Source organism: Silurus meridionalis, chromosome 7, assembly GCF_014805685.1.
Source record: "Silurus meridionalis isolate SWU-2019-XX chromosome 7, ASM1480568v1, whole genome shotgun sequence".
Taxonomy (NCBI): Eukaryota; Metazoa; Chordata; class Actinopteri; order Siluriformes; family Siluridae; genus Silurus; species Silurus meridionalis.
This window is the reverse complement of record NC_060890.1, coordinates 10,238,093-10,264,955: the sequence shown is the minus strand read 5'-3', so window position 1 is coordinate 10,264,955 and position 26,863 is coordinate 10,238,093. Positions and strand designations below refer to the sequence as shown.

General features: G+C 39.1%; 2 protein-coding genes across 2 annotated transcripts; both read right to left on the bottom strand.

Moving 5' to 3' along the window:
• slc16a12b (solute carrier family 16 member 12b) lies at nucleotides 1–8,244 on the bottom strand. The gene is made up of 7 exons (XM_046854603.1): nucleotides 7,880–8,244; nucleotides 6,277–6,425; nucleotides 4,714–4,817; nucleotides 2,484–2,627; nucleotides 1,491–2,073; nucleotides 473–732; nucleotides 1–245 (listed from the first exon to the last, which is right to left on the bottom strand). The coding sequence occupies exons 1-7, from the start codon at nucleotides 7,880–7,882 to the stop codon at nucleotides 46–48; spliced, it is 1,443 nt and encodes a 480-aa protein (XP_046710559.1). The 5' UTR covers nucleotides 7,883–8,244; the 3' UTR covers nucleotides 1–45.
• A 155-nt stretch (nucleotides 8,245–8,399) lies between these two features.
• pank1b (pantothenate kinase 1b) lies at nucleotides 8,400–21,493 on the bottom strand. Its single transcript, XM_046854296.1, has 7 exons — nucleotides 20,892–21,493; nucleotides 18,835–19,187; nucleotides 18,222–18,475; nucleotides 13,301–13,477; nucleotides 13,068–13,191; nucleotides 11,831–11,956; nucleotides 8,400–11,675 (listed from the first exon to the last, which is right to left on the bottom strand). The coding sequence occupies exons 1-7, from the start codon at nucleotides 21,181–21,183 to the stop codon at nucleotides 11,616–11,618; spliced, it is 1,386 nt and encodes a 461-aa protein (XP_046710252.1). The 5' UTR covers nucleotides 21,184–21,493; the 3' UTR covers nucleotides 8,400–11,615.
• Between the last annotated feature and the right edge of the window lie 5,370 nt (nucleotides 21,494–26,863).

Sequence of the window (26,863 nt, the reverse complement as noted above, 5' to 3'; positions counted from 1 at the left end):
TACAAAAATAAAACAATACAGATGATATAACCAATAGGTCCAACACTATAAGATTTTTGCAGTATAAAACGCCCGTTTGCCTTCACATGCTTCTGGTGTGGAGACTTTGCTTAGCGAGTTCCTCTGAATTCTCTGGCAGTGACGGACCACAGTGATGGTACACAGCAGGAGAGCGCTGGAGATGAGTGCAAAGCCACTGAGAAAGAACGTCGCTGTGTAGGTACCTGTGGTGTCCACCAACCAGCCTGAACAACAGAAGAATCAAACAACAACAATAATAACACAAATTTAAGCCAGAATCTTAGATAATTAGCAATAATATAACCACTCTGATGGTTCTTCATCAGTGGTGTTTGTGATTGCATTAATGTGGCACTGTCCTATAAAACAGTAGCAACAGGACAAATTCGGAACAGCTAATGGTTTAATGTATGTATGTAATGCGTGCTTGTAAATAACTGATGATACTCACCTCCGAATGGGGGGCTAAGCAGGTATGGAATAGCATGCAGGAAATATACAACACCAAGTGCAGATGAAAGACATGATGTCCCAACTACATCTGATGTCACCACTGGAATAAGGGCTACATAAGCACCATCAAAATAGCCATAGAGCACTGAGAAGGGCACTAGCAGAGCAAACGTATGGAGAAGAGGGATAAGGAAGCAGCAGAGACCCTCCATCCCTACAGCAGCCATGTAACAAATGCTCCTGTACTTCTTCAGGCACCTGCATAGGATAGAAGAGGATGATGGATGATGTAAATATGATGTATACTCATGATTAATTTTCTGGCCCTAAATAGTGACTGGGTGTCATGAAAGTTTTCAGTAAGTTTATTTTAACTAAAAAAAGCCTCTCAGATAATATTATTTTCTGTTATGTCATAAATCCTTGGCTAATTATGCATCACTGGCCTGCCAATTAAGGCTAATGACACAAGCAATGTAATCCTCTTCTTAAACATTTTTTTTAAAGCCATTAGTTGTAATGGCTAATAATAAATAGACACTTTAACTATGTAGCAGTTTGTAAAAACTGTGGCCAAAAAGGCACCTTTAACACACCGCGAAAAACAAATAAATAAAAAAGATTTATTAATGTTCCGAAACTTGCTTAGGCTTTCCAGCAAAGATCATGTTGGGTAAGAAGTCAATTTAAAATAAAAAAAAAATGATGAAATAAATGTAAAAGTGTCAAGTGTCAGTATTCTATTTGTTTTTAATATTCTATTTAAAAAATGAAATAGTAATGAATGGCAGGCTTTAATCATGTTGTTGGCTGAAAACATGGACATAAACCAGATTTCAGCTGTCAAAGTGGCTCTGACTAGTATTCTTTAAATTCAGTTTCCTTTACTTTTGTGTCAACCTGATTTTACAATACAGTAACTTTATACAAACATGTGAATGGATTGCATAAATACAGGTTGCACACAGTTAATGTTTTATCAGCATTAAATAGTTCAAGCACCCACTGTAGTTCACCTTCTGTCTGTGAGCCAGCCGAAGGTGATGTTGCCCACAATGTCAATGACGCCTAAAATAGACATAAGAAAGGCAGCATGGTGGTGACTGACACCCACGTCTAGGGCATAGGGCACCAAGTAAACAAAGGGCAAGCTACAGCCACTCGCCAGAAACAGGAAGGAGCCTGCCAAGACCAGGAAGTCAGGCATAAGCAGGAAATTGTAGTCCTGCATAAAGTGCATGCATCGTTGCTTGCTGTTTCTTTCTTCTTTGCTGTTGATCTCTTTCTGATCAGATGTGAGAGGGGCTGAACTGTATCCACACTCCGAGTCCACTGGCAGGGGGAAGGCTTCCTCTTCTTTGAGAGTGATAGGACGGAGCAGAGCTCCACACACACACAGGTTGGCCACTAAGCCTCCCAGGATAAGTAGAGCACCACGCCAAGAGTAGTGTTCAATCAGTAGCTGCACCACAGGGGCCAGTACAAACGTGCCGATGCCGCTGCCAGACATAGCAATGCCGTAAGCCAAAGCCTTCCTCTCACAGAAATAAACACCAACCATAGCGATGGCTGGTGTGTAACAGAGAGCAAAGCCAATTCCTGCAAAGAAAAGCAAAACTTTCTCTGTAACAACAGCCAACAATTTCCAATATTATCTCAATTATACTACAGGGTGTCCCAAAAGATTCCAGAAAGAGGGATAATAGCTTTTTTTCTCCAAATTGTTTAGAATTTAAAGAAAAAGAAAAGTTTTAAAATTGTCACACATAACAATGGTGCCAAACTTGTAGTCAAAGGTCTACTCTGTGTCAATTCTGTGTGTTTACAAAGAAATGTCAAATAAAGTAATTGTATTTCAAGTTATGCTTTGCTAAAAAGTGTTTAATTGCCCTATGTATGGAGACTTTAGGGAGACCCTGAATGTTCATCATTTCTTAGGCTTTAGTTATGAATCAGACTTTCAAATTAGCCAAGACTGAATTCATCTTTATTGATTTTAAGTGCCTTACCAGTTAAGGCACCTAGAGAGAGGTAGAGGTACTCTAAACTGGTGGCAAAAGAGCTAAGCACCATTCCACTAGAGGCTAGGAATCCTCCAAGTATCACAGCGACACGACACGAGAGCTGATTCCCAATCAGGCTCCCCAGAGGAGCTGCCAATAGAATAACAATAGTCAAATAACAAAGCAAAACTTAAAAATAAATAAATAAAAGCCAAAAGGGACCATGAAAACTTTGTTGACTGCAGTTTGCATGGTGAGCATTAACATTTACATAAAAAATAAAAAATATATATGAAGCCAACAAAAAAAGTGCATATTTCATGTTATTATACATTTACTGTGTTGAATCAAATAGTGTATTTACTTTACTTTAATAATATGTATTTTTTAAATTAATAGTTACATTCATTTCATTAAATCTTTTTCTTACTATATAAGATTTGAACTCAATATATTAAAAGTTGACATATATTGGAGGCATTGCCATTTGAACTGTTTAAACTTGAATCCTAAGCTTGTGGTAGCCTTCCTCAAGCTTCTCTCAATATATCTGCCCTCTTGACAGAACTCCAGTTGGTGAGTCTCCTTCCTCAGACACATTTTTTCCCCATTTCTGTCCAAATACCTTGTTTAGAATCCCAATAGTGAATAAGTTTTACTTTCTTGACTGATGTCTTGAGGTGTTAGATTAGTATTTCAGGATATTGCTCCTTCCTCAACATTTTATTTTCTAAAATGCACCATTTCCAGCAAAACAGTCCACTTTCCAGCAAAACACCCAAACCACGATGATGTATTTCAGACTAAAAGCCTAACCCTTTTCCACACATAAATAGTGCTGATTATTATGGGTCATCAACAAATGGTTCATTTTTATTATCATCTGACCAAAGAACACATCCAAAAGACAGGTGATAACCTGCAAACTTCACTCTGACTCTAGTTTTGTCTTTTGGCCTTTAGTTGCAAAACATTTTGGGTCATGGCCCTAGGCTCTCTTAATGGTGGATAGCCATGGTTATCTGATGCCTGCAACTTCCAGACTGCATAAGGAAACCATCAACTTGTTGTATGTAAGCACACTGGAATTGTTATATAGTGAATTAAACTAGAATATAAATGTCTCTATTTGATTGTTTTAATCGCTACCTCTGGTGTGAACAAAGTTGATGCCCTAATTGACTTGACAAACAAACTGTATGATAACACAAACTGTTTGGAGGTGTGACAAACCAATATTGAATGTCTTTAGTTTAAGTATATGTAAACCTTCCGCCTCAAATGTATGTAGTAGTGCTTGCTAGAAATTGTGGCAGTTTAATTCTAAAGCTTAGTCAAAATCATGAAGCATCAGTTTTGCACAATAATTAGATATTGCTATTTGTAGAATACACCGATGCCACAACTTTAAGAGCTAAAATATTATGTCACCTTGCTAACTATATCGAATTTCTTCAGTGAAAAAAGATAATTTCACCAGTTTTCACTAAGATATTGTGCAACAGGGAACTGCGAAAGAAATCCGTTTTAAAATGCTATAACTATCCTTCAGTCTAAGACATATGCAAATTTCATTATATCAACTGCAAAGCTTGCAGTTTTTTCTTTTTCACTCATTGACCTTGCTGGGATTTTGTCCAGCAATTGCTACGATATCTGTTTGCTGATAAGAAAATTACCACGTCAGCTAATGTCAGCCTAGGAAGATTTAATAATCAACAGCATTGATTGGGGCTATTCACATATGTATTTTTGGAAGCATTCATTTCTCTTCAAATGCTAGGTGTTGTGACAGCAGACATTAGTGCGCAGAACAAAAACAAATAGGCCTGCTGTTTCAATTCAAGCTGTGTCTTGCTAACTTTGGAAAGACAGAAAAAGAGAGAGGGGGTTGAGCCTCCCATGGTCTTTCATTCTTTCTAATTCAAATGAAAGCTGCACAGAGTGAAATGTTTGCTTCTCTTGCAAATGCATGCATGTGAATAACACAACTGGATATGGTTAAGGTATGTAAAATAGGCTCAATATGATGATAATATCACATCCAAACAGAAATAAGTAAACAGATCACCATTGTGAGCAAAAAAACATTGAAAAACATTTACATAATTTGGATGAGGATGAAAGGACAACCTCGACTGGTTGCAGACAACAGAAAGACATTTTTAGCATTTCTACATAGAGGGCTTGAAAAGGTTAGAGTGCAGAAAATAAAATCCAAAACATTTTCACATACCACAAAGCATGGTGGTGCAGTCAACTAACGAGTGGATCCATGCAGTCCCAGAGTAATCATGTGCAAAATGCAATTGAAATTCGATAAAAAAGATGGAGATGCATCTAGAAAAGATGAAAAAAAATGTTAATTACATAATAATAAATAATATAAGCAATGAAAGTCAAAGCATGTGAAATTCCCTGATTACTGTTCTGTTTTCCACTAAACATCACATTTAGTAATTAATGAGAATCACTTTCCATCAAATGAAAGGAGACACTGAATCCTGCAATTACTGCTGCTTAGCTGGACAGTAAGAAGTTGAGCTTTTGAGTCCTTGGGGGGCTTTTGAGTTGGAGAGCTGGGAAAAGGGCTAATGAGCTACAAGCCTCGCCACAGCCTCCCCGCACCTGAACAAACATGGCGAACGCACCAGGCAGGAGACCAGGGTCACATCACTGAGAGTGAATATAACAGCTCGTGACTCGCACATACTCAATCATTGGCCAAAGAACACATATACAAAGCTAGCCAGGGGCCGTTTGGAGGGAGACATGTCTTTCACTCCACTTTTCAGACTAGTTAGAACCAGCCAGATTACAGCCAACTGTTTCTTTTGGTATTAACCACACCCATCTAAACATGTAAAGCTGGATAAGAAGAAAAAAGAAAGAAAGAAACCCTAAAAAGTCAGGTTGCTCTTTCACCTCTAAGAAGACTTTCACCAAGGAATCATTTGTTCTGAATGAAGTTGTTTATTACCACATATCTCTGGTATCTGTATGTCTGTATAGGTGAGAGTCCATGACAGTTCTTGTTATCATTTGTTTTTTTTGTATATCTATGTTTTTGTAATTTAAAAAAAAATTCAACCGACTTTCAAAAGGATCTATTTCTCTATTTCCAAAGTTTAGAGAAAGGATGACCCTTATTTTAGATTATCGAGCCATTTCTCTCATCTGTTTTGCCTTAAAATGGAGCAACCTGTTCTTTCTTATACACGTTTCTTAATCATCAAAACAGATGCATCACAAGTAGGTTTTGCAAGATGTAAAACAGTAGGTAACAACAGGTTCCTTTAATGCCTACGAGGCATCAATTACTTTCACAATTGCTGAAAACTTGCCAAGGTTGCTGAGTTCAGTATGTACTTATTTTTATCATTAATTGTTTCACTTAATATCAGGCAGAACAGCATTTCTGCCACTAATTGCGAAGCATACACATGAGAAAAAAATGCCTGACATTACCTAAATGAAACACAAACAACTAAAATGACACTTAGTCCCAGGGGGATTAGTGGTAATAAGAGTGGACAGTAAATTACTACCTGTAAAACCAGTATGACCACTTGCTTGACAACTTGCCAAGTTGTTTACCCACATCTCAAATGCAACCTGAACTATGAGAGAAACACCACATACCTTATACCCACAGATCATTAGTATATTATTGAGTGCAGTTCCAAAGTCAGTAGTGTGATGGTTTCATAAATTTACAGCTAAACTGTGGTGATGTCTAAAAGAAATCGCACATTGACACAACGGCAAGCCACAGTGATGCAATCCACACTGGTTTTACCTCGTAACAGCACGAGTGCAGACAGTGACCATGAAACAGCCGGCCACGATCATCCAGCCCCAGCCACCATCTGGAGGAAGCACTCCTGCTGTCTTCTTTCTCTTCTTTTCCTGAGCCATGGAAGCTGCACCCACCTCCACTTCTTGCTTCTTAACAACAAATCCAAGACACAGTCATTTATCCATGTACACACACAACACACATATACAGAAACTTTTCACACCCTGTCTCGAGGTGCACTCAGCAGGTGTGGAGTTCCCTTTGAAGTTGCGTGGAGGGTGCAATTACTCCACTGAGCACAGGATGTCCCTACCAGATGAGTGACTGGAAAAAAGTGACGAGGTAAGCTACAATGATTAACAGACAGCGTGTCAAATCCACCCTATAGCCCGGGGACATCCTAGAAAATTGGGGGCAGTGAAGCCCAAAGTGTCCTTGCTTTCTCAGCACTAATGGTTTACAGATGGCCGGAGAAAGATGACATGCTTTCTCACGTAGCCTGTGAGAAAACTGTGAACCGTGCAAACTCAGGAGTTACCATATTAACTCAGGAACCTGCTGTTTGCCCCAGCAACCCTCCTAACCCCGCTGAAAGGCTGGTGCATGTTTGGACATGCGCTTCCTGGAACAACACTTTCAGTGGCTCTTAGTTTCCCATTACCACTACCTCTACCTCGACCTCCACTACAAATATCCGCTAGATAGCAAATGGATAATCAATTCTAATGATTTGTACACAAAGGGCAGGTTTATGCAGACAGCAGACGTCAGCGAAAATTAATCTCTCACACTTGTGTCAAATGTATTGCCATTGTTCTATTTACAGCAATTTGGCAAAATAAAATATCTGGCTTTTATTTATTAAATGTATATATATATATATATATATATATATATATATATATATATATATATGAGAGAGAGAGAGAGAGAGAGAGAGAATTATGTAGGTCTGAGTGGACAAACCTTTCAGTTAAAAAAAAAATAAAAATAATCTTTCTGTACTTGTTCCTTTCAATTAGTCCATTAGTTTTTTTTGTCCTAATGAGTTGTAGGAAATGTAAATGTGACTGGAATTTTTGGGTAAATTTTAGGATTTAAACTAGGTTACATTCAAGATATGCCAATAATGTGTACTTGCAATGTATTTTCAATGCATAGTATAGCAGAGTATAGTATAGTATAGTGTAGTAGGGTTTTTTAATTTCTTCACCATTCCCTTGTCCACTACTAAGTAGTCTGCTTTCTGTTAGGATTTAATACGTCCACATACTTACATATGACATGGTTTTGGTCAATCCAGTAGTGTTAGTTGAATTTACTCAACAGAAACTTGGAGAAAATTTTAAACTGTAAGGTGTTTATATTTATGTGGACAGACAGACAGACAGACAGACAGACAGACAGAGAGACAGATAGATAGATAGATAGATAGATAGATAGATAGATAGATAGATAGATAGATAGATAGATAGATAGATCTTTATATACCGAAAGAGCTTCAAGACTTAAGCAAGTATTTTGATAACCTGTGTTTGACACAGTATGGTAAGAGTTGACTTTCCACTGAAACCTAATGAAAACAGAGAGTGATGGATCTTACCATTGCGCCAGACAGCAGCCTCGTGCAGTTAAACAGCGCGCCGATTCCTCACCGGCCTCCACAACACAAAGCGCTCTGCAGTAAACAAGCTAAACCCTAAAAACAAGTTCAGCATTGTGTAACTTTCGGAGGGTTCCCCATCATTTCATCGCAATGCTAAACTTTCTCCGGCGCCCGAGTTCTGCAGCAGCGGAAACATCCTGCTCTGTACAGGCGACTCTACATCGCATGCTGTGGGACGGATGTGGACCTTAAGTGCTGAAACTCGCGCGTTTCCCAGGCTACTTCCCAACCTGCATACTCACATACTACACAGTATGCAAGAAAAACTCCTCCAAAAGAGGCCAGTTCCTCCATTTCCATACACAGATCCCTTGTCACAAGCCATGCAAAACTATATGAAGTTGTTTGGAGATCTAAATAGTTTTTTTTGTTATTGATTAAAAAAAAAAGCTTATTCTCTCTCTCTCTCTCTCACACACACACACACACACACACAGACACAAGAGAACAAGCCAAATAACTTTTCACGCATTAATCACATTTAATAAGTATTCACAAGGTTTGTTGACAAGAAAAAGTTTTCAGAACAAATAGGGAAAACAATATCAAAAGAGATTTGTGAGAACATGAATTCTTTTGAGAATAGGTTGGAATTAGCTGTTCATTCCACATGGGGCATAAATAAGTCCTGGCCCCCTCTAGAACATGTAAACACAGTCCACACACACTGCCAGATCAGAGTGACAACACTGAAGGGCAACATTACACACACGGTAATATACTGCCTTTTTACAGACAAGGTATGTGCCATACAGCCGAGACCAGGCATACTGTAGTACACATTCAGGCATGTCATACTCATTACTGAAAGAAAATAAAAAGTGGTCTATTACCATTACTATAGATATGACCAGATTCTGAAAGGATTTTATTACTCAGTCACGTCAACTCTTTTAAGGTTTTAAACTCCTTTTGATAATGCAATAAGTATGATTAAACAGGCTGGTGTTAACAAAAATAAAAAAAAAACAAAAGAAACAAAACATGCTGGAGGAGAATATGCTAAGCCCTAATTTTCATGCATTACGCTGACAGACAAAGCCTGTTACAAAGCACATATTCAACATTAATGGGAGAGACCGTAGTGCCTCAACTTGTCTTACACTGCTTTGTATACATATCATTCTTCTTGGGTGTAGTTTCAGTTTTTGCAGTGCCTCAGAGCTTAGAACAGTGTGTACTAACATATGGATTTAATTTACTGAATTAAAAAAACAAAACAAAAAAACAACAACAACAACAACAACATGAACAGACCAACTGAACATTAACAATTTACAATGACATTGTACAACGGTGAAGAAGGAAAATGCACAGATATAAATCTGGTCTCGGTTAGTAAAAGGCACCCCGTAACACTTGATTGAAATGGAAAAGTGTAGTGTTGGATTGCCATCGTGCATACACAGATTCTCAAAGGTCAAAATGGCGACCAACAGCATAAGGCAATTCTGAGGGCTAAGAAGAGAGGTAATGGGTGGATGAAGTTGAAAAATGTGTAAAAGAAAAACTGAATGAACTCCAGCATCACGTGTTCAAATCTCTTCACGATAAAAGGAAACGCTCGGTTCCCATTGGCATTTGCAATGTTTGCTTAAAATGTACATGTGCCTTTAACTACAAATAAGCTACTGAGTATGAGGCATTATAAATAGATGTAAAATGTATGCATGGGCTGTTGACAGCTGGTGATTTATGGTGACGAAAATATTAAGTGTTTAACTTCATTTACCATGCTTAGCTTAACACTCTGTATATATTTGCCATAAATACTATAAATTTGGACAGCAGAATGGCATTGATGATATTCTGCATACACTAAACACTTGCCAAATTCTTTGCAAATAAAAATACAAGAGAAAAGAACCATCCCATCAGAAGATTTTGCATTTATAAACCCTTGACAGTGACTGGATTTTCCAGAAAATCTAGATTTTCATGAACTATCTTTTCAACAAGGTCCCAACCCAAGAGCATACCAGTTCTATTTCTGCTCAAACAGCTTCAGCTCCAATCCCACCAAACAACAAGAAATCTCCTTCAACAATTGTCATATAAACATGTTATATATGTTTCACATTCTGGAGGATTTCAGTCAGCATTCAGCCAAACTGAGCATTACTCTCTGCTGGATGGAGCTTTGGCGAAGGCTATTCAAAGGTGCATGTTCATGTTAAAGGTACATTATGCTGGGCTTCTTTAAAAGAATGATACTGAATGTCGATGAGAAATGTACGGAGCGGTCGATGAAGGCATTAGTTTGCAAGGCGGGGAAAAAGGCAGGAGACATTTTTAGAGGCTCGATCTGGCATTTTAAGTGAAACTATCATACCATCATATAATGCCACAAATATGACTAGCACTAAACAGATTCAATTTGCAAAAATATGGTTTAAATAGAAACAAACAAACAAAAAAATCTCGTACATCAAATACAGTGTAAGTACACCTCAAGGGTAAAAAGAATTATGGTCAAGTGAGTGGAGTAGTCATTCTGCGATCGGTTCATTATTCAGACCAGGGGATAAAACTACAGCATACTGTTACAGTTGAATGAATCAGTGCTCTACTCATTTAACAAATAATAATAATAATAAAAAAAAGCTGATGATTAGTGAACACTAAAAATCTTGGTCCCAAAATGTGTTATCTAAATTTTCAGGTTAAGAAATCTCAAAAATGACATAGGCCTACACATTTGATTTGGCTAATACTGCTATGAAGCCCTATGGGGATTCTGAACCGATTTAAACTGTACAAATTTTTAAACACAAATATGAAAGTCCAATAATTAATATAGTTTTTGCTTTGGCAATCAGGCCTAGAGCTCCTGTGTAGACTCATAATGGACCACAGTGTTTAGTGTTTACTGAGGTGTGCATAGTAATGCTCACATCTTAATCAGGGAATTATCAGCTTTGTACATTGCATATTACTGACTAGCTATTAATTATGGTTGCTCACATGTCCTTGTTTTTCTGTTTTGCAACATGTGAACTGGTGGTAACTCCAGTGTGGCCGGTATAAAGAGAAAAAGGGAGTGAAATGCCCAGAACATAAACCACTTCTTGTTACTACGGACTAAAATCCATCCTCATAACAATTCAGTGATATCCACATTATGTAATAACCTTTTACATAATCTACCATTATGTGATCATGGTAAAATCGTACTTATTGGACCGTTAAAACGAAAGATTTACCCAAAATCACACTGAAGAATTGAGAACAAGGCAAAGAAGACTATAATACAATGGTACCATGACTTAGGGCAACTAGGAGGGGAAAAAGCTGTAGATTACTTTGAATCTATTTCTTATATTAAGTCATGTTCTACGCCAGATATTTAAAACATACAACACAACAAAGATTTAGCTGAAGTGCGCAAAACCAGTCTAACAATCATCAGATTTTAGCTTATGGGGCATTGTCTATCGAGAACCATCTTATTGTTTTCATCTTACAGCAGACGGTACCGTTCCTTAGTGGCAAATATACACAATACTCTTCAAATCCAATACAGGTATCTAGATCAGGCTTGCATTATGCTTTCAAACAGGGAAGTATAAAGGCATAATCTTAGATAGCTGACTTGGCTTTTCCAAGTATCAGAAATAGGCTTTCTTTGACATCTCACAGCAGCTTCTGGTTAGAATGTTCAAGATTCAATGCCTCAGAGGTCATCAGTCATCTTTAGTAGCTCCAAGAAGGCACCAACAGCCCCAAAATACCCCTACACACAGGAAAATAATCTGTTAGCACGTTTACCACAACCTTTGTCAAATGAGCAACACACAATTCATTCAGCAGAAGCTCAAAACAAGCAAAAAATATTTGTTTCTCTAAATCGGATATGAATTTAAATCTTATTCTCAATACGTTACTTACTTCATGTTCCAAAAACAAGGCTTTCAACTGTCCTTTTGACCAAAAGTCCATGGCGTAAGCTAGCAGCTTTGTAGAAACTGTGTTGATTCGCAGGAAATTCCCAACAAATACAACCCTTTCAATTTTCTACAAACAAACAAAAAAAGTTAAGAAAACCACACTGTGAAAGTCTGGCTACTCATTTAAAATACAATGTGACCCCAAAACATTTATTTTAAGATTATTGTCTAAAATAATTATTTTATATCCTTGTCAGTCTTATTTCAGCAACACAAGGCATACCCCTTATTTAAAGAGAAATATCTAGTTCGGTCTAAATAATCTTACTACATATAGAGATTACCGTTTATTTCTCTTTCATTTTGTAAGCTATAACCTGTAGAATGTAGGCCTATATGTTAAATGTTAAATAAGCTCTACATTTGCATTACAAAAAAAAAAAAAAAGCATAATAAAAGCCTGTCTATGTCTATTTGTCTTAAAATAACTAAATCCCCAAGGGCCTAACTGTATACAATGTCGTGTTAAATCACAACCTCACAACGCCCCCTGCTGGAACCTCCTGTATAATTCAGAAACTGCTTGTATGAATTACATAAGAGAAAAAAAAACGTGTTTGCTAAACAAGTAAATAAAGTTCTGTGGTGCAGGTAGCATTGACAAATGGCAAAAAACCTGACACAACCATAAAAAAAACCTAAAACAGTAAATGCATCAAGTTTTATTAAATGATCCTCTTAAGCCCCTACTGTTCTAACAATAAGGTCTATCATATCTCCATTGCAGATCCCTTCCTTTAAACCTAAACAATAAACCAATAAAATTATTTATTTTAAAGCTACATTATGTCCACCATTTTCTAAGAAACAAACAGTAAGGACAGTGGCAATGTGGAAACGTGTTGTTCCGTTTGCTTTGATAGCCCTGTACAATGCTGCTTGATCTCCATGCCACAAGGCAACACTGTAAAGAAGCTCAAAGCAAACAGCAGCAGCCTCTGACAGGCTCAGCATGCTTTCTTTTGGGTTAGTATGGGTGGGAATTTGCAGTGTTTCAGTGTTTTATAAGCATTTAATAAAGATTATTATTAACTACTACATATAATTATACATCATTATTATTATTATTTACATAATTCAAAATATAGGTGACAAATAACAATTTACTAAAATGAATATAACTGTTTATAGCCATGTTAAGATACGTATTTATGTATATGCACACACAAAAGTCAAACCTCATTCACAGCACACATGCGGGCAATGGAACCGATGTTGTTTGTTATGGTGACGAGAGTAGCTCTGGCTAAGTCTTCTTTGCTGATGCTATCACGCCTCTCTTTACTCATCATATGGCCAAAACTAAAAGACAGAAGAAAAGCTCTTTCATTAAGATCCATGGATTCTATAAAGGCAAAGCTGTATATCGCTGTAAAGCCTGATGGAATGAATGAAAAAGATCATTTGTTACCTGGATGCCACAGCAGAGCCTTGAAGACCAAAGCGCTCGTAATCACCACCGTAAATGTCCTTTACCAGCTTGTCAACGTTTGTACTATCCCCTTTTGTCGCCATTTCTAAAGCTTCCTCGAACGTCTCGCAGCCAGTTAGCAGGCAGCACAAGCCTAGAAATGTTCCACCTCCCAAACTATAAAAACACAAGTTATATATTATTGTCACAATGCAGAAAACGCATTATATAAACATTATTTTCCAGTAACTTTATACATCTATTCAACCAAAAAGATAATAAGTTACTGTAATGGCTAACAGTAATGCTGGCTGCATAGCAAATCAAATGTTTATATCGTCTTCTTTCAGCTGCTCCCATTAGGGGTCGCTACAGCGGGTAGCGACCCCTAATGCCTCTTTCAAACCAACTACCTGCATGTCTTCTCTTAACACACCCATAAACCTCCTCCTTGATCTTCCTCCTTCCTGCCTGGCAGCTCCATCCTCAGCATTCTCTTGCCGATATACCCCATGTCCCTCCTCTGCACATGTCCAAACCATCTCAATCGGGCTTCTCTCACTTTGTCTCCAAAACGTCCTACATGCGCTGTCCCTCTAATAAACCCGTTTCTAATCCTGTCCATCCTCGTCACTTCCAACAAAAACCTCAACATCTTCCGCTCTGCTACCTCCAGCTCCACCTCCTGTCTTTTACTCAATGCCACTGTCTCTAAACCATACAACATCGCAGGTCTCACCACAGTCCTATATTAGAATCAGAATCAGAATCAGGTTTATTGACCAAGTGTGTTGACACACACAAGGAATTTGGTTCCAGCTGTTTGTTACTCTGAAAAGTACAGACATAAATAAAAACCTATACAAGACAAACAGTACAAGACAAAACAGACACGACAAGACAAAAACAGACTATACAAGACAATACAGACAATATGAGACAGTATAGACAGTGTGGGTAATAAATAGGGATACAGACCAGTAATGTACATAAAGTGTGGGAGTGCATGGTAGTGCAAATGACAGTATTGTGTGCCAGTTATGATGAGAGAGGTTACTATAAAACTTTGCACAGTATATAGAAGCAATAGTATATAGAAGCAATAGTGTGTGCAACATATACAGATAATGTGATGACTGACAGATAAACTTTCCCTTTCACTCTCACAGACACTCTTCTATCACAAATCACTTCTGTCACTTTTCTTCACCCACTTCACCTGCCTGCACTCTTTTCTTCACTTCTCTAAAACACTCTCCATTACTTTGCACTGTTGACCCCAGGTACCTAAACTCCTTCACCTTCTCCAGCTCTTCTCCCTGCAACTGCACCACTCCACTGCCCTCCCTCTCATTCACACATGTACTCTGTCTTACTCCTACTGACTTTCATTCCCCTTCTCTCCAGCGTGTACCTCCACCCCTCCAGGCTCTTCTCAACCTGCTCCCTACTCTCACCACAAATCACAATATCATCCACAAACATCATAGTCCATGGAGACTCCAGTTTGACCAATTACTGCAGGTCTGCACATCTCCCTTATTCTTAAAAAACGGTACCAGCACACTCCTTCTCCATTCCTCAGGCATCCTCTCACCTTCCAAAATTTCGTTGAACAATCTGGTTAAACTTCTCCATGCTTCTACTGGTATGTCATCTGGACTAACCGACTTTCCACTCTTCATCCTCTTAATCGTTGCTCTCACTTCCTCCTTACTAATCCTATCTACATCCTGCTTCACCAACTCCACATCATCCAACCTTCTCTCTCTTTATTTTCCTCATTCATCAGCTGCTTAAAATACTCCCTCCATCTTCTCAACACACTCTCCTCACTAGTCAACACATTTCCATCTCCATCCTTTATTGCTCTAACTGGCAGCACATCCTTCCCAGCTCAGTCATTTCCATTGTTGTAGCAAAATCTACCACCATCTGCCCTTCCACATTCCTCTCATTATAGCCATACCCTCTCCTTATAGCCATCACCTCTGTTCCCTTCACCTAAATGCCCATTACAGTCTGCCCCAATCGTTCATTCCTAAATACATTCTCACAAGTTTATATGAAACCGCTTAATCCCACAAACAAGCAATATACATAAATAAATAACACCCTCTGAATTCTATGGTTTTTCATTATCAGGACAGAATAATAATCTTTAGTCTTTAATAGATCTTAAAATTAGGTAAATACAAGCCCAGATGAACAACACATTACACTGTGTTCTTATTTCTTTTTTTTTTTTTTTTTTTTTTTATTTGACAAAAATCAGGCCAAAACGGAAAAACTTTGCATGGAAACGAAGTACAATCTTACTACTGATCATCATCCAGTGTGACCACCTAAATAAAAGCCCATGTTTTAGCAGTTTTATATTGGTCTAGATCAGGGGTGCACATGCTTTTTCAGCATGCGAGCTACTTATAAAATTAATTTTTGGCTTTTTTACTTAGTCTAGCTCCCCCACTCATTTTTACTCTTTCTTAAGTTTAGAAGAAATAAATTGGAGGCTAACTAGGCAACTCGGTAGCTTGCTAGAGTGTACAGTTCTGTATACATAAAATAGCATTTTGGGGTGCGTCCGTTAATCGCGGTTTTTCGTTAATTGCAGGCGGTTTTGGAACGTAACCACCGCGATAAATGGGGGATTACCGTATAATGAATTTAGAGAAGCAATTGCTGCTGCCCATCAATCTGGGAACGGTTATAAGGCCATTTCCAAACAATTTAAATCTCATCAAACAAGATTGAAAAAATATAGTTTGGAAAGGGTTGACAGGAGAAAATCTTTTATCTCTAAAAAGAACATGGCAACCAGGTTTGCAAAATTGCATCTGAACAAACCCCAACCTCTGGCACAATGTCATATGGGCAATGAGACCAAAGTGGAAATTTGGTCATAATGCACAGCACAATGTTCGTCAAAAAAATCGCAGCATATCAGCACAAACACCTCACACCAAATGCCAAGCACAGTGGTGGAGAGGTGATTATCAGGCTTGTTTTTCAGCCACAGGAGCTGGGCATCCTGCAGGCATTGAGCAGGCCATGAACTTGCAAGCCATGAACTTTGTATACAAAAGTATTCTAGAGTCAAATGTAAGGCCATCTGTTCAACAGCCAGAATTGGATCCTACCACAGGACAAAGGATTCCAAGCACACCAGCAAATCTACAACAGAACGGCTGAATAACAACAGAATGCATCAGAATCAGAAGAAGGTGTTGCAACAGCCTAATTAAATTCTCGACCTCAACCCAAATGAAATGCTGTAGCAAGAACTGAAAAGAGCTGTGTATTAACAAATGCCCCATACCTTAATGAACTGAGGCAGCATTGTAAAGAAGAATGAGCCAAAAATTTCCTCCACAATGATGTGAGAGACTGATGAAGTCAATCAAAACACAATGAATTCAAGTTACAGCTGCTAAATGTAGTAAATTATTGATTTATAAGGTTTTTCACAAAAGGTTTCTACATTTTGACTTTATTTTTGTAAAACGAATTAAGTGTAATATGCCATATGTTTTTTAATCGGAGGTTGTATTTACCAAATTCTTAGACATGATACAGACCAGATATCAGGGGTGTACTCTTATTCGCACTGAAATTTTTCAGAACAGGGCTTTCGGTGTGGTATACATGAGTATCGAATGCAATCCTTTATATGTGCTGATAATTTAATATAGTTCAAATCAGAGTTAAGTGACATTAAGTGGCCAGCGCTTTGGATTCTTTAGCGTTTTATGTCCAGCTTTAGAAATTTCTCTTAAAAGTAGAAAATCCTGACAATTCCACATATCGAGGGAGTGAATGAATAAAGATATTTGTCAAAGTATGCTAAAATATGTAGAACAGCTAAGTAGATCATATCTTTAGAAAATTTTATATTAAATGTAAAACACACACAAACGCGCACACACACTTATATACACATCTGTATTACCCAAATGGGGTCTAACAAAATGTAAAATATTCAATTACATTTTTCCATTTATTACAATTTTTTATACATTTAATTTGTGCTGATTTAATTGATTACTCAATTTAATCAATAGAATAAAAAAAAGTATATTGCATTAATTTGATTTATCCCATTTTATTTTTATAAAACATTCTAAAATATTTTAGATATATTATTTAACCAAGCAGGCATTTTATTAAAAATGTTCTGTTCTACTGTTCAAATGTTGATTACAAACATTAATAACAATAAACCGTGTTAATAAAAAACGACAAGCAATTTTGTATGGCATTTCTAAAATTGAACCGAACTGTGACTTAAAAACCTGAAGTACGCACTGAACCGTGAATTTTGTGTACCGTTACATATATATTAGGGCTGAAACGATTACTTAAGTAACTCAAGTAATTTGAATTATTTAACTACACACGGAGCACTGCGTTTCCCCACAGACCATTATTACTGACACACCATCTGCTAAACTCTGAAACACTCTGGAAACAGGGAGAAAACAGCGAAGGCCGAGGAGAAGATTTAGTCCAAAGAAAATGACAGAACAGTGCTTACAGTGCGTTTACCTTGTTTTTGAGTAATTTGAAATTGTTTTTTATATTTTTTTTATTTATGATTTTTTTTTTATTCATATTTGTATTTGCATTTTGCTGTATAAAAAGTTTTCACAGATATTCTTGTATGCAATTAAATGTTTCTAAAAAAAAACAAATAACTTTTTCATTTTAAAAGACCCGTCTTATTTTCATCTTGTATATTTAGTACTGCTCTTCAATAAAGAAAAAGTACTTCGCATCCGATTACTCGATTGAATAATTAGTAGAATACTCGATTAATAATTAATAAAAAAATCAATCTTATTTTATTGTATATTATCAGCACATACACACATGTATATAATACATGGGTGGATAGATTAAAAGATCAATTGCCCTTATTTACCTGGTGCCTGTGACCCGTTTGTAATTGTCTTTGGAGTAAACTGCCAGGATGCTGACCCCTGAGCCAATGTTTACCAGCAACATGGGAAAGGGATTGTCAAGGCTACATGGCTGCTTGACACAGTTTTCAGGATCAGAAGGGTTTTGGAAAAAGTAGCACTCTGAGTGGCCATTAAAGCCGACCGAGTCGACGTAGAGCAGGCCCTGGATCAGACAGTCCAACTCGTCCAGCTTCTGCAGCTCCAGATTCGCCACCTAAAAATACACACGGCCACGGTGAGAGATTGCTTTATCATGCATGGTAATCAGGAATCTTTTTCTAAAATACACTGCACACAATGTTATGGTTCATAATGGGTAACAGAATCTTTAATGTGTGTGAAGTAATATGAGCAGCATCCAAGCTTTTAACAATAGTGCCTGCTCCATGTCCCAGACGAACTATGCAAACCTGTGAGGACCGGTTTGAGTTTTGGTAGAAGTATGTACAACAAATATAATTTTTAATTCAGTTTTAGCCATTTAAAACTTGAATAATTTCCATAGTAAAGTTATCACAAAGATATCAGATCCAGGAAAATCAGTCTTATTTAAAAAGCATTGTTAACACTAACCGTCCTGAAATCCTCCTCAAACTTGTATGCTCCTCCACCGGTAGCACAAAGCGTGGTGTGTAGGCTTGAAAAGTTCTTGTCACGACCCATCTGGATGAAACTATGCATGTCGTGTGTGGGAAAGCGGATGAAGTGCAGGTTGCCTTTGCGGCCACACATGATCAGGTTCTTTAGCTCCAGGTGCACATCACGGATGCCCGCGTTGCCATAGGCTACGTTCGAGGTTAGGTATCGCCGGATGCTCTTTAGGCTCTCCACTTCCTCTTGCTCCTCTTCGGCTGTTATGTCCTTCGGTTCGAAGTAGACCAGCTTCACCAGGGTGCCTCCAATATCCATGCCAAACCATGGGAAAGCTGAAAAAACATCATTAGAATGATTAGAAACAGCAAGTTTTCATATCGGAAATACGTATATGCTTTACCTGCCAGTTCGTCAATATTGTAAGAAATAAATTAGGACATGAAAACAAATGAATATAATTTATCTTGATAATGAAATGCTTATTAGGGTGGAACATCATTAGATTTTAACAGGTTAAAGTTGTAATAGTGATATTAACTCAAACTGTCAATTTCTTCTGACTAAATATTTAAGAAACGTCTATGCTCATTTAGTAGACATACTAAAATCACAAGGCATGATGAGAAAATGTTTGGAAGTTGCAATTGAGATGGCGATTTTCCTGGAGCATCAGTACTCTGCCAGTACACAGCAGAACATACCTGGTAGAAATTCATGAAACGTTAAGACTATAACATGAGGTGTGACGCACCATCGATTACAATTTAGAAAAAAAAAAGAGAAATCAAGAAGCTTTTATTGTCTTTTAACCATACCCAGCTGACGCATTACACAGGGAAATGAGACGTTTCTCCAGAACCCTAGTGCTACAGAAATAAAGCAAGACTGCAGAAATACTATAGACCAGTTCATATCCCATTTTGAGGAGGAATGCATATCTTTATTCAGAGTTTCGCTGTTTTTTTTTTAAAGATTGTAGAAATTTTGATTGACAGCACGTGTATGCGCTGCAAAGAAATACTTGCATTTTATTGCAACAGAAATCACCCTGGAGCTGAGATCCTCCAATGAGGTCTATTGGGTGCACCAATTCATCTGCTATTTCTGAGCCCTATTATCAAAGTCCTTTTGAGTTGACAAAAGAGCCTTAAAGTCCAATAAATGAAAAGACATGACAGACAAAAGCACATGTAGGTGAAAGGTGTTTATGCCCTCAATGAGGTTTAGAGAGACCAAAGCACACTACAGGTAAAAAAAAATGCACCAAAAAAACACACACACACACACACACACACACACACGCAGCTGAAGTAAAAGATACATGTTACATGGCTTGTGTGATCAGGTAAAATCCTGAATCTTCATAATAAATATGTTGACCGATCTCCCCGCCCCTTTTATCTTCTTCGCTTCTAATTGGCTGTGAAGCCGCGTCAATCAACGCGTTCGCGTTTTTGTCACATCTCCTGAATCTGTGGCGGCCAATCAAATGCGCACGCCGCACCGTTTACATGATTTCACAATACAATGGACTCAGGGCCATTTTCTGTGAACAATTCAGTCTGATAATCATCCACAAATCCTGAAATGTCACTGTAACTGCCTGGTTAGACTTCTATTCCGTTATTGACGTCTATAACAGACTTCAATAATTGTTTTTATTTTTATCTGGTGGTTTGTCATAATTGTGGATTGCACTTGACAAAAATATATATTATACAAGACGTTATAATATATAAACAATACATACTCTGAGGTCTTCAATGGGAATTCAAGAAGGCAGTGTTAGATGGGTCCAGAAAACAGAAATAATTGAAAATAAAAAATAAACGTGCATTATAAGAGTTTTATTTATATATTTTTGTGAAATGTTTTTAGGAGCTCGACGGTTCGGGTTATACATGGGAATTACTTTACAGGTTAACACAAACCAGTCCATAGTATTGTGTGTCATATTATGCGCCGTCTTTGTTGAAGGAAGTGGCACTAAAAATGCCGGACTAACGACCTGTGTCGTGCAGGGAGAAGTGACTTACGGGGTCGGTGTTTTCTCCCCGAGTCCATCCTCCTGCGGAGACGGCAGCGTTTGGCAGGAGAGCCGTTGTTGTGCGCGACATCCTGATGGTGAAGAAGATGGTGGAAATTTTCAAAACCATTATGGCCACCGCTACAGTTCGGGCCACAATCATCGCTTCCTCCACCTTCTCCGATACCGACACTAACAGCACCTCCGCTCGGACTCGCCTGGCTCGAGTGAAAGCCGTTCAGCAGACCGTTGGTGTAGTGTGTAGGTGCCCCGTTCTGCTCGGGTGTCTGCGCATTCTCCATACTGGGAGCAAGAAGCGACCCTTGAACGCTGGAAGACCTGAAATAAAATTTAAAAAGCCGTGGACCTTCGACGGCGCGGAAAGAGGTGAACCGTAATGAAAGCCTTTGGCTTGTCAAAAGCGAGTGGAGGATTTGACTCGGTGGGGCCGTGACTCAGAAGACGGAAAACGGCCTTTCCTTTCCGTTTCTAGGACGTGAATTTGAGGTCGCCGTCGGTCATTTCTTCTCTTCCTCACGCGTTGCGTTCGAGCACTGCAGCTTCCGAGTCAAAGAGCCGGTTGGTGACGTCACGTGCCGAGTGAAACGTCACGGCACGAAGGAAGGAATGAAGAAGGAGGGAGGGAGGAAAAGAAAGAGGGGCAGGAGCGAGGGGGGGTTGAACGCACTGGCCTCACCTCTGCCCTGATTTCACTCTGTGGCTATTAGAGTATGCTCGCTTTATTTTTCCACACGTCTGCTTGCCACTTCAACTAGTATATAAAACAAACAGTCATTATTCAAATGATCTAAAGATTATCCAGTTCATCTTCTGGATATTATACAAACTCCAACCCACCATGTCCTGATAAATTAAAAGATCACTGTGGGAATTTTCACAATAACCTGTTAATGGAATCAAGTCCTACACAAGGTCGTAGGAGAGTGTGGAACCTATCCAACGGAAAACACACACACACACACACACACACATTCACACACTATGTACAATTTGGAAATGCGGTAAACAGCACGTGTTTTTTAAGACTGGGAAAGAAACCACAAAACCCAAGAAAAACCACAAAGCGCATTGTATCAGTGACATTTTAATATTCAGCCACAAGGCTAATGTCATTATTGTTTCTTAAATGTTCTCATATACTGGCTACGCTTTCCATAAAATAACAAAAGACTAGCTGGTAATTTTGGAGAAGAACTAAAATCTAAAACAGCCTTAGCAATGTATATTTATGGACATTCTGGGACATCCAAAAAAGAGAAGAGCTTTTCCTCAGTGACAGATGCAATATATATATATATATATATATATATATATATATATATATATATATATATATATATATCTTTAGTTTAGTTTAGTTTAGTTTAGCCAGGCAGCCAGCTCAAGAAGTCTGGGTTGTGCAAAACTTCTCCCAATTAACAATTATTGTAGCCTCTGAGTACTTGGCACTGAGTACTTGAATGCAGCAGAAATGTTTTTTGTGTCCTTCCTCAGACCTGTGCCCTGCCACAATCCTGTTTATGAGCTCTGCATCCAGTTTGACCTCATGGTTGACTTTTTTACTCATGTTTTATTACCTGTTACACCTTAAATAGACAGGTGCATACCTTTACAGATCATGATCAGTCAGTTGAATATCTCCACAGGTAGGTGTGCAGAAACATCTGAAATATGATCCATTTTTTTATGCAACTATTTAATCTATCAGTATGAAGATTTACTTTGACCAAACAAATATAAAAATGTACAGATGTTAAACATCAGGCCTCTTGTCAAACTTGCCAAAATTTCTTTCTGACCTTGTGATCCAGTTTATCCCAAAGCAGTTCAATAAGATTTAGGTGTGGTGATTGGGCAGGCCATTTCATGATAAATAACACTGCAGATGACTGTTTGCTCTATAAATAACACATACAGAGCTTCAACATATCCTTTGGGTTATGATCTTGTTGTATGCTGAATGTGGTTCAAATTATTTGCAGACCAGGTAGAATTGCATGTTGGTTCAGTATACCTTTCAGCATAACAATAATAAGTCTCCAACATTCCTTGCTCTAGGACAACCCCAAACAATTATGCTGCCACCTCCACATTTGGCTGTGGGTGTGAGGCAGTCTGCTAACATTTTCGTTTCTGTTCTGCATTATATAAATTCTTCTGTTAGAGCGAAAAATGTCAAATTGGGACGCATCTGTTTACAGAACTTTCTTCCAGTCATTCACTGTCTAATTGTTGTGTGTTTTTGACTTTTACATAATTTGTTCATATAAACAAAAGGAACATGAATGTGCCTAAAATAGCCATGTTATTATAGGGTATGAAATGTGCAAAGATTTTAAGAGAAAGAAAACAATAGGCTGCAACATTACAAAATGTGGGAGAAAAAAAGGAGGGCATTTAAATGCTTTCTAAACACACTGCATTTACTTCTGTTGTGTCTTATTTTTAGTTAATGTTGCAACTGGACTAAAATATCCAGGGTTATTTTTTAAGTCTTTAGAGAGAGATATGTAGACACTGTCATTCTTGAGGTTGTGTATAATTTCTGCAGTTGATTGTCAGTGTCCATCTAAAATGGGTAGCTTGTATGTATTGCACTTCCTCTTGGGGTTTTTGATGTGTTGCCTTTATATTGCTACATTACTGCCCTTTTAGGATTCGTAACAAACACAGCCACATATACAGTAATTTTAGAAATCTTCTTCTTCTTCTTTCGGCTGCTCCCATTAGGGGTCGCCACAGCGGATCATCCGTCTCCACACCACCCTGTCCTCTACATCTGCCTCTTTTACACCAACTACCTGCATGTCTTCCCTCACCACATCCATGAACCTCCTTTTTGGCCTTCCTCTTTTCCTCCTACCTGGTGGCTCTTTCCTCAGCATTCTTCTACCAATATAATTTATGTCCCTCCTCTGCACATGACCAAACCATCTCAATCTCGCCTCCCTCACCTTGTCACCAAAACATCCTACATGCGCTGTCCCTCTAATAAACTCATTTCTAATCTTATCCATCCTCGTCACTCCCAACGAAAACCTCAACATCTTTAGCTCTGCTACCTCCAGCTCCACCTCCTGTCTTTTACTCAATGCCACTGTCTCTAAACCATACAACATCGCAGGTCTCACCACAGTCCTATAAACTTTCCCTTTCAATTTTGCAGATACCCTACTATCACAAATCACTCCTGTCACTCTTCTCCACCCACTCCACCCTGCCTGCACTCTTTTCTTCACTTCTCTAACACACTCTCCATTACTTTGCACTGTTGAACCCAGGTACCTGAATTCCTCCACCTTCTGAAGCTCTTCTCCTGCAACCGCACCACTCCACTGCCCTCCCTCTCATTCACACATGTACTCTGTCTTACTCCTACTGAGTTTCATTCCCCTTCTCTCCAGTGCATATCTCCACCTCTCCAGGCTCTTCTCAACCTGCTCCCTACTCTCACAACAAATCACAATATCATCCGCAAACATCATAGTCCAGGAGACTCCTGTCTGACCTCGTCCGTCAACCTGTCCATCACCACTGCAAACAGGAAAGGGCTCAGGGCCGATCCTTGATGCAGTCCAACCTTCACTCTAAACCAGTCTGTCGTACCTACTGCACACTTCACTGCCGTCACACTGTCCTCATACATGTCCTGCACCACCCTTACATACTTCTCCGACACACCTGACTTCCTCATACAGTACCACAACTCCTCTCTTGGCACCCTGTCGTCGCCTTCTCTAAATCCACAAATACACAATGCAATTCCTTCTGTCCTTCTCTATACTTCTCCATCAACATTCTCAAAGCAAATATGGCATCTGTGGTGCTCTTCCTCGGCATGAAACCATACTGTTGCTCACAGATGGTCACCTCTTCTCTCAGCCTGGCTTCCACTACTCTTTCCCATAACTTCATGGTGTGACTGATCAACTTAATACCCCTGTAGTTACTGCAGGTCTGCACATCTCCTTTATGCTTAAAGATCGGTACCAGCACACTCTTTCTCCATTCCTCAGGCATCTTCTCACCTTCCAAAATCCTGTTAAACAATCTGGTCAAAACCCCACTGCCATCTCTCCTAAACATCTCCACGCTTCCACCGGTATGTCATCTGGTCCAACCGACTTTCCACTCTTCATCCTCTTAATCGCTGCTCTCACTTCCTCCTTACTAATCTTATCTACATCCTGCTTCACCATCTCCACATCATCCAACCTTCTCTCTCTGATTTTCCTCATTCATCAGCTGCTCAAAATACTCCCTCCACCTTCTCAACACACTCTCCTCACTAGTCAACACATTTCCTCTCCATCCTTTACTGCTCTAACTTGCAGTACATCCTTTCCAGCTCGGTCCCTCTGCCTGGCCAATCGGTACAAATCCTTTTCTCCTTCCTTAGTGTCCAACCTCTCATACAGCTCCTCATATGCCTTTTCCTTGGCTTTCGCCACATCCTCTTAACCTGCTGCCGCATCTCCTTGTACTCCTGCCTACTTTTCTCATCACTCTGTCTATCCCACTTCTGTTTTGCCAACCTCTTTCTCCTTATGCTCTCCTGCACTTCCTCATTCCACCACCACGTCTCCTTGTCTTCCTTTCTATTTCCAGATGTCACACCAAGTACTTTTCTAGCTGCCTCCTCATCACTCCTGCAGTAGTTGCCCAATCATCCAACACCTCCTTAACACCACTGAGCCTCTCTCTGACCTCTTCCCTGAACCTCACACTACACTCTTCCTCCTTCAGTTTCCACCATCTTATTCTTCTTTCAGTCCTCACTCTCCTCCTCTTCATCCTCGCCTCCAAAACCATCCTACAGACCACCATCCTATGCTGTCTAGCTACACTGTCCCCTGCCAACACCTTACAGTCGCCAATCTCCTTCAGGTTGCATCTCCTGCATAGCACATAGTCCACCTGTGTGCACCTTCCTCCACTCTTATCGTCACCCTATGATCCTCCTTCTTTTTAAAATAAGTGTTCACCACTGCCATTTCCATCCTTTTAGCAAAATCTACCACCATCTGCCCTTCCACATTCCTCTCCTTAAAACCATACCTACCCATCACCTCCTCATCACCTCTGTTCCCTTCACCCACATGCCCATTAAAGTCCGCCCCAATCACTAACCGTTCTTTCCTAGGTACACCATCTACCACTTCATCTAATTCACTCCAGAATCTTTCCTTCTCCTCCATCTCACAGCCAACTTGTGGAGCATAGGCACTGATGACATTTATCATCATCCCTTCAACTTCCACCTTCACGATCATCACCCTATCAGAAACTCTCTTCACCTCCACTACACTCTTACTGTACTCTTCCTTCAGAATCACCCCTACACCATTTCTCTTTCCATCCACACCATGATAAAACAGTTTAAACCCACCTCCAATGTTCCTGGCCTTACTCCCTTTCCACTTGGTCTCCTGAACACACAACATATCTACCTTTCTCCTCTCCATCATATCAGCTACCTCTCTCCCTTTACCCGTCATAGTACCAACATTTAAAGTACCAACCCGAAACTCCACTCTCCTACACTGCTCCTTTCCCTGTCGTCTCTGTAGACGTCTTCCTCCTCTCCTTCTCCTCCTTCGGCCAACAGTAGCCCAATTTCCACCGGTACCCTGTCGGCTAACGATACCTGTGGCGGTCGTTGTTAACCCGGGCCTCGACCGATCCGGTATGAAATTCTCATTTGTGATCCGCATATTTGATTTGGCACGTGTTTTACGCTGGATGCCCTTCCTAACGCAACCCTCCCCATTTACCCGGGCTTGGGACCGGCACTAAGAATGCACTGGCTTGTGCCTCCCTAATGGCTGGGTTCCTCCCTAATGGCTGGGTTACAGTAATTTTAGAAATCACAGAGAGAAAATGTTGCTAAAAAAGCAACCATCACCAGCATACAAGGAGATCTCATATTACAGATCAACTGAAGATAAATAAAAGATAAAA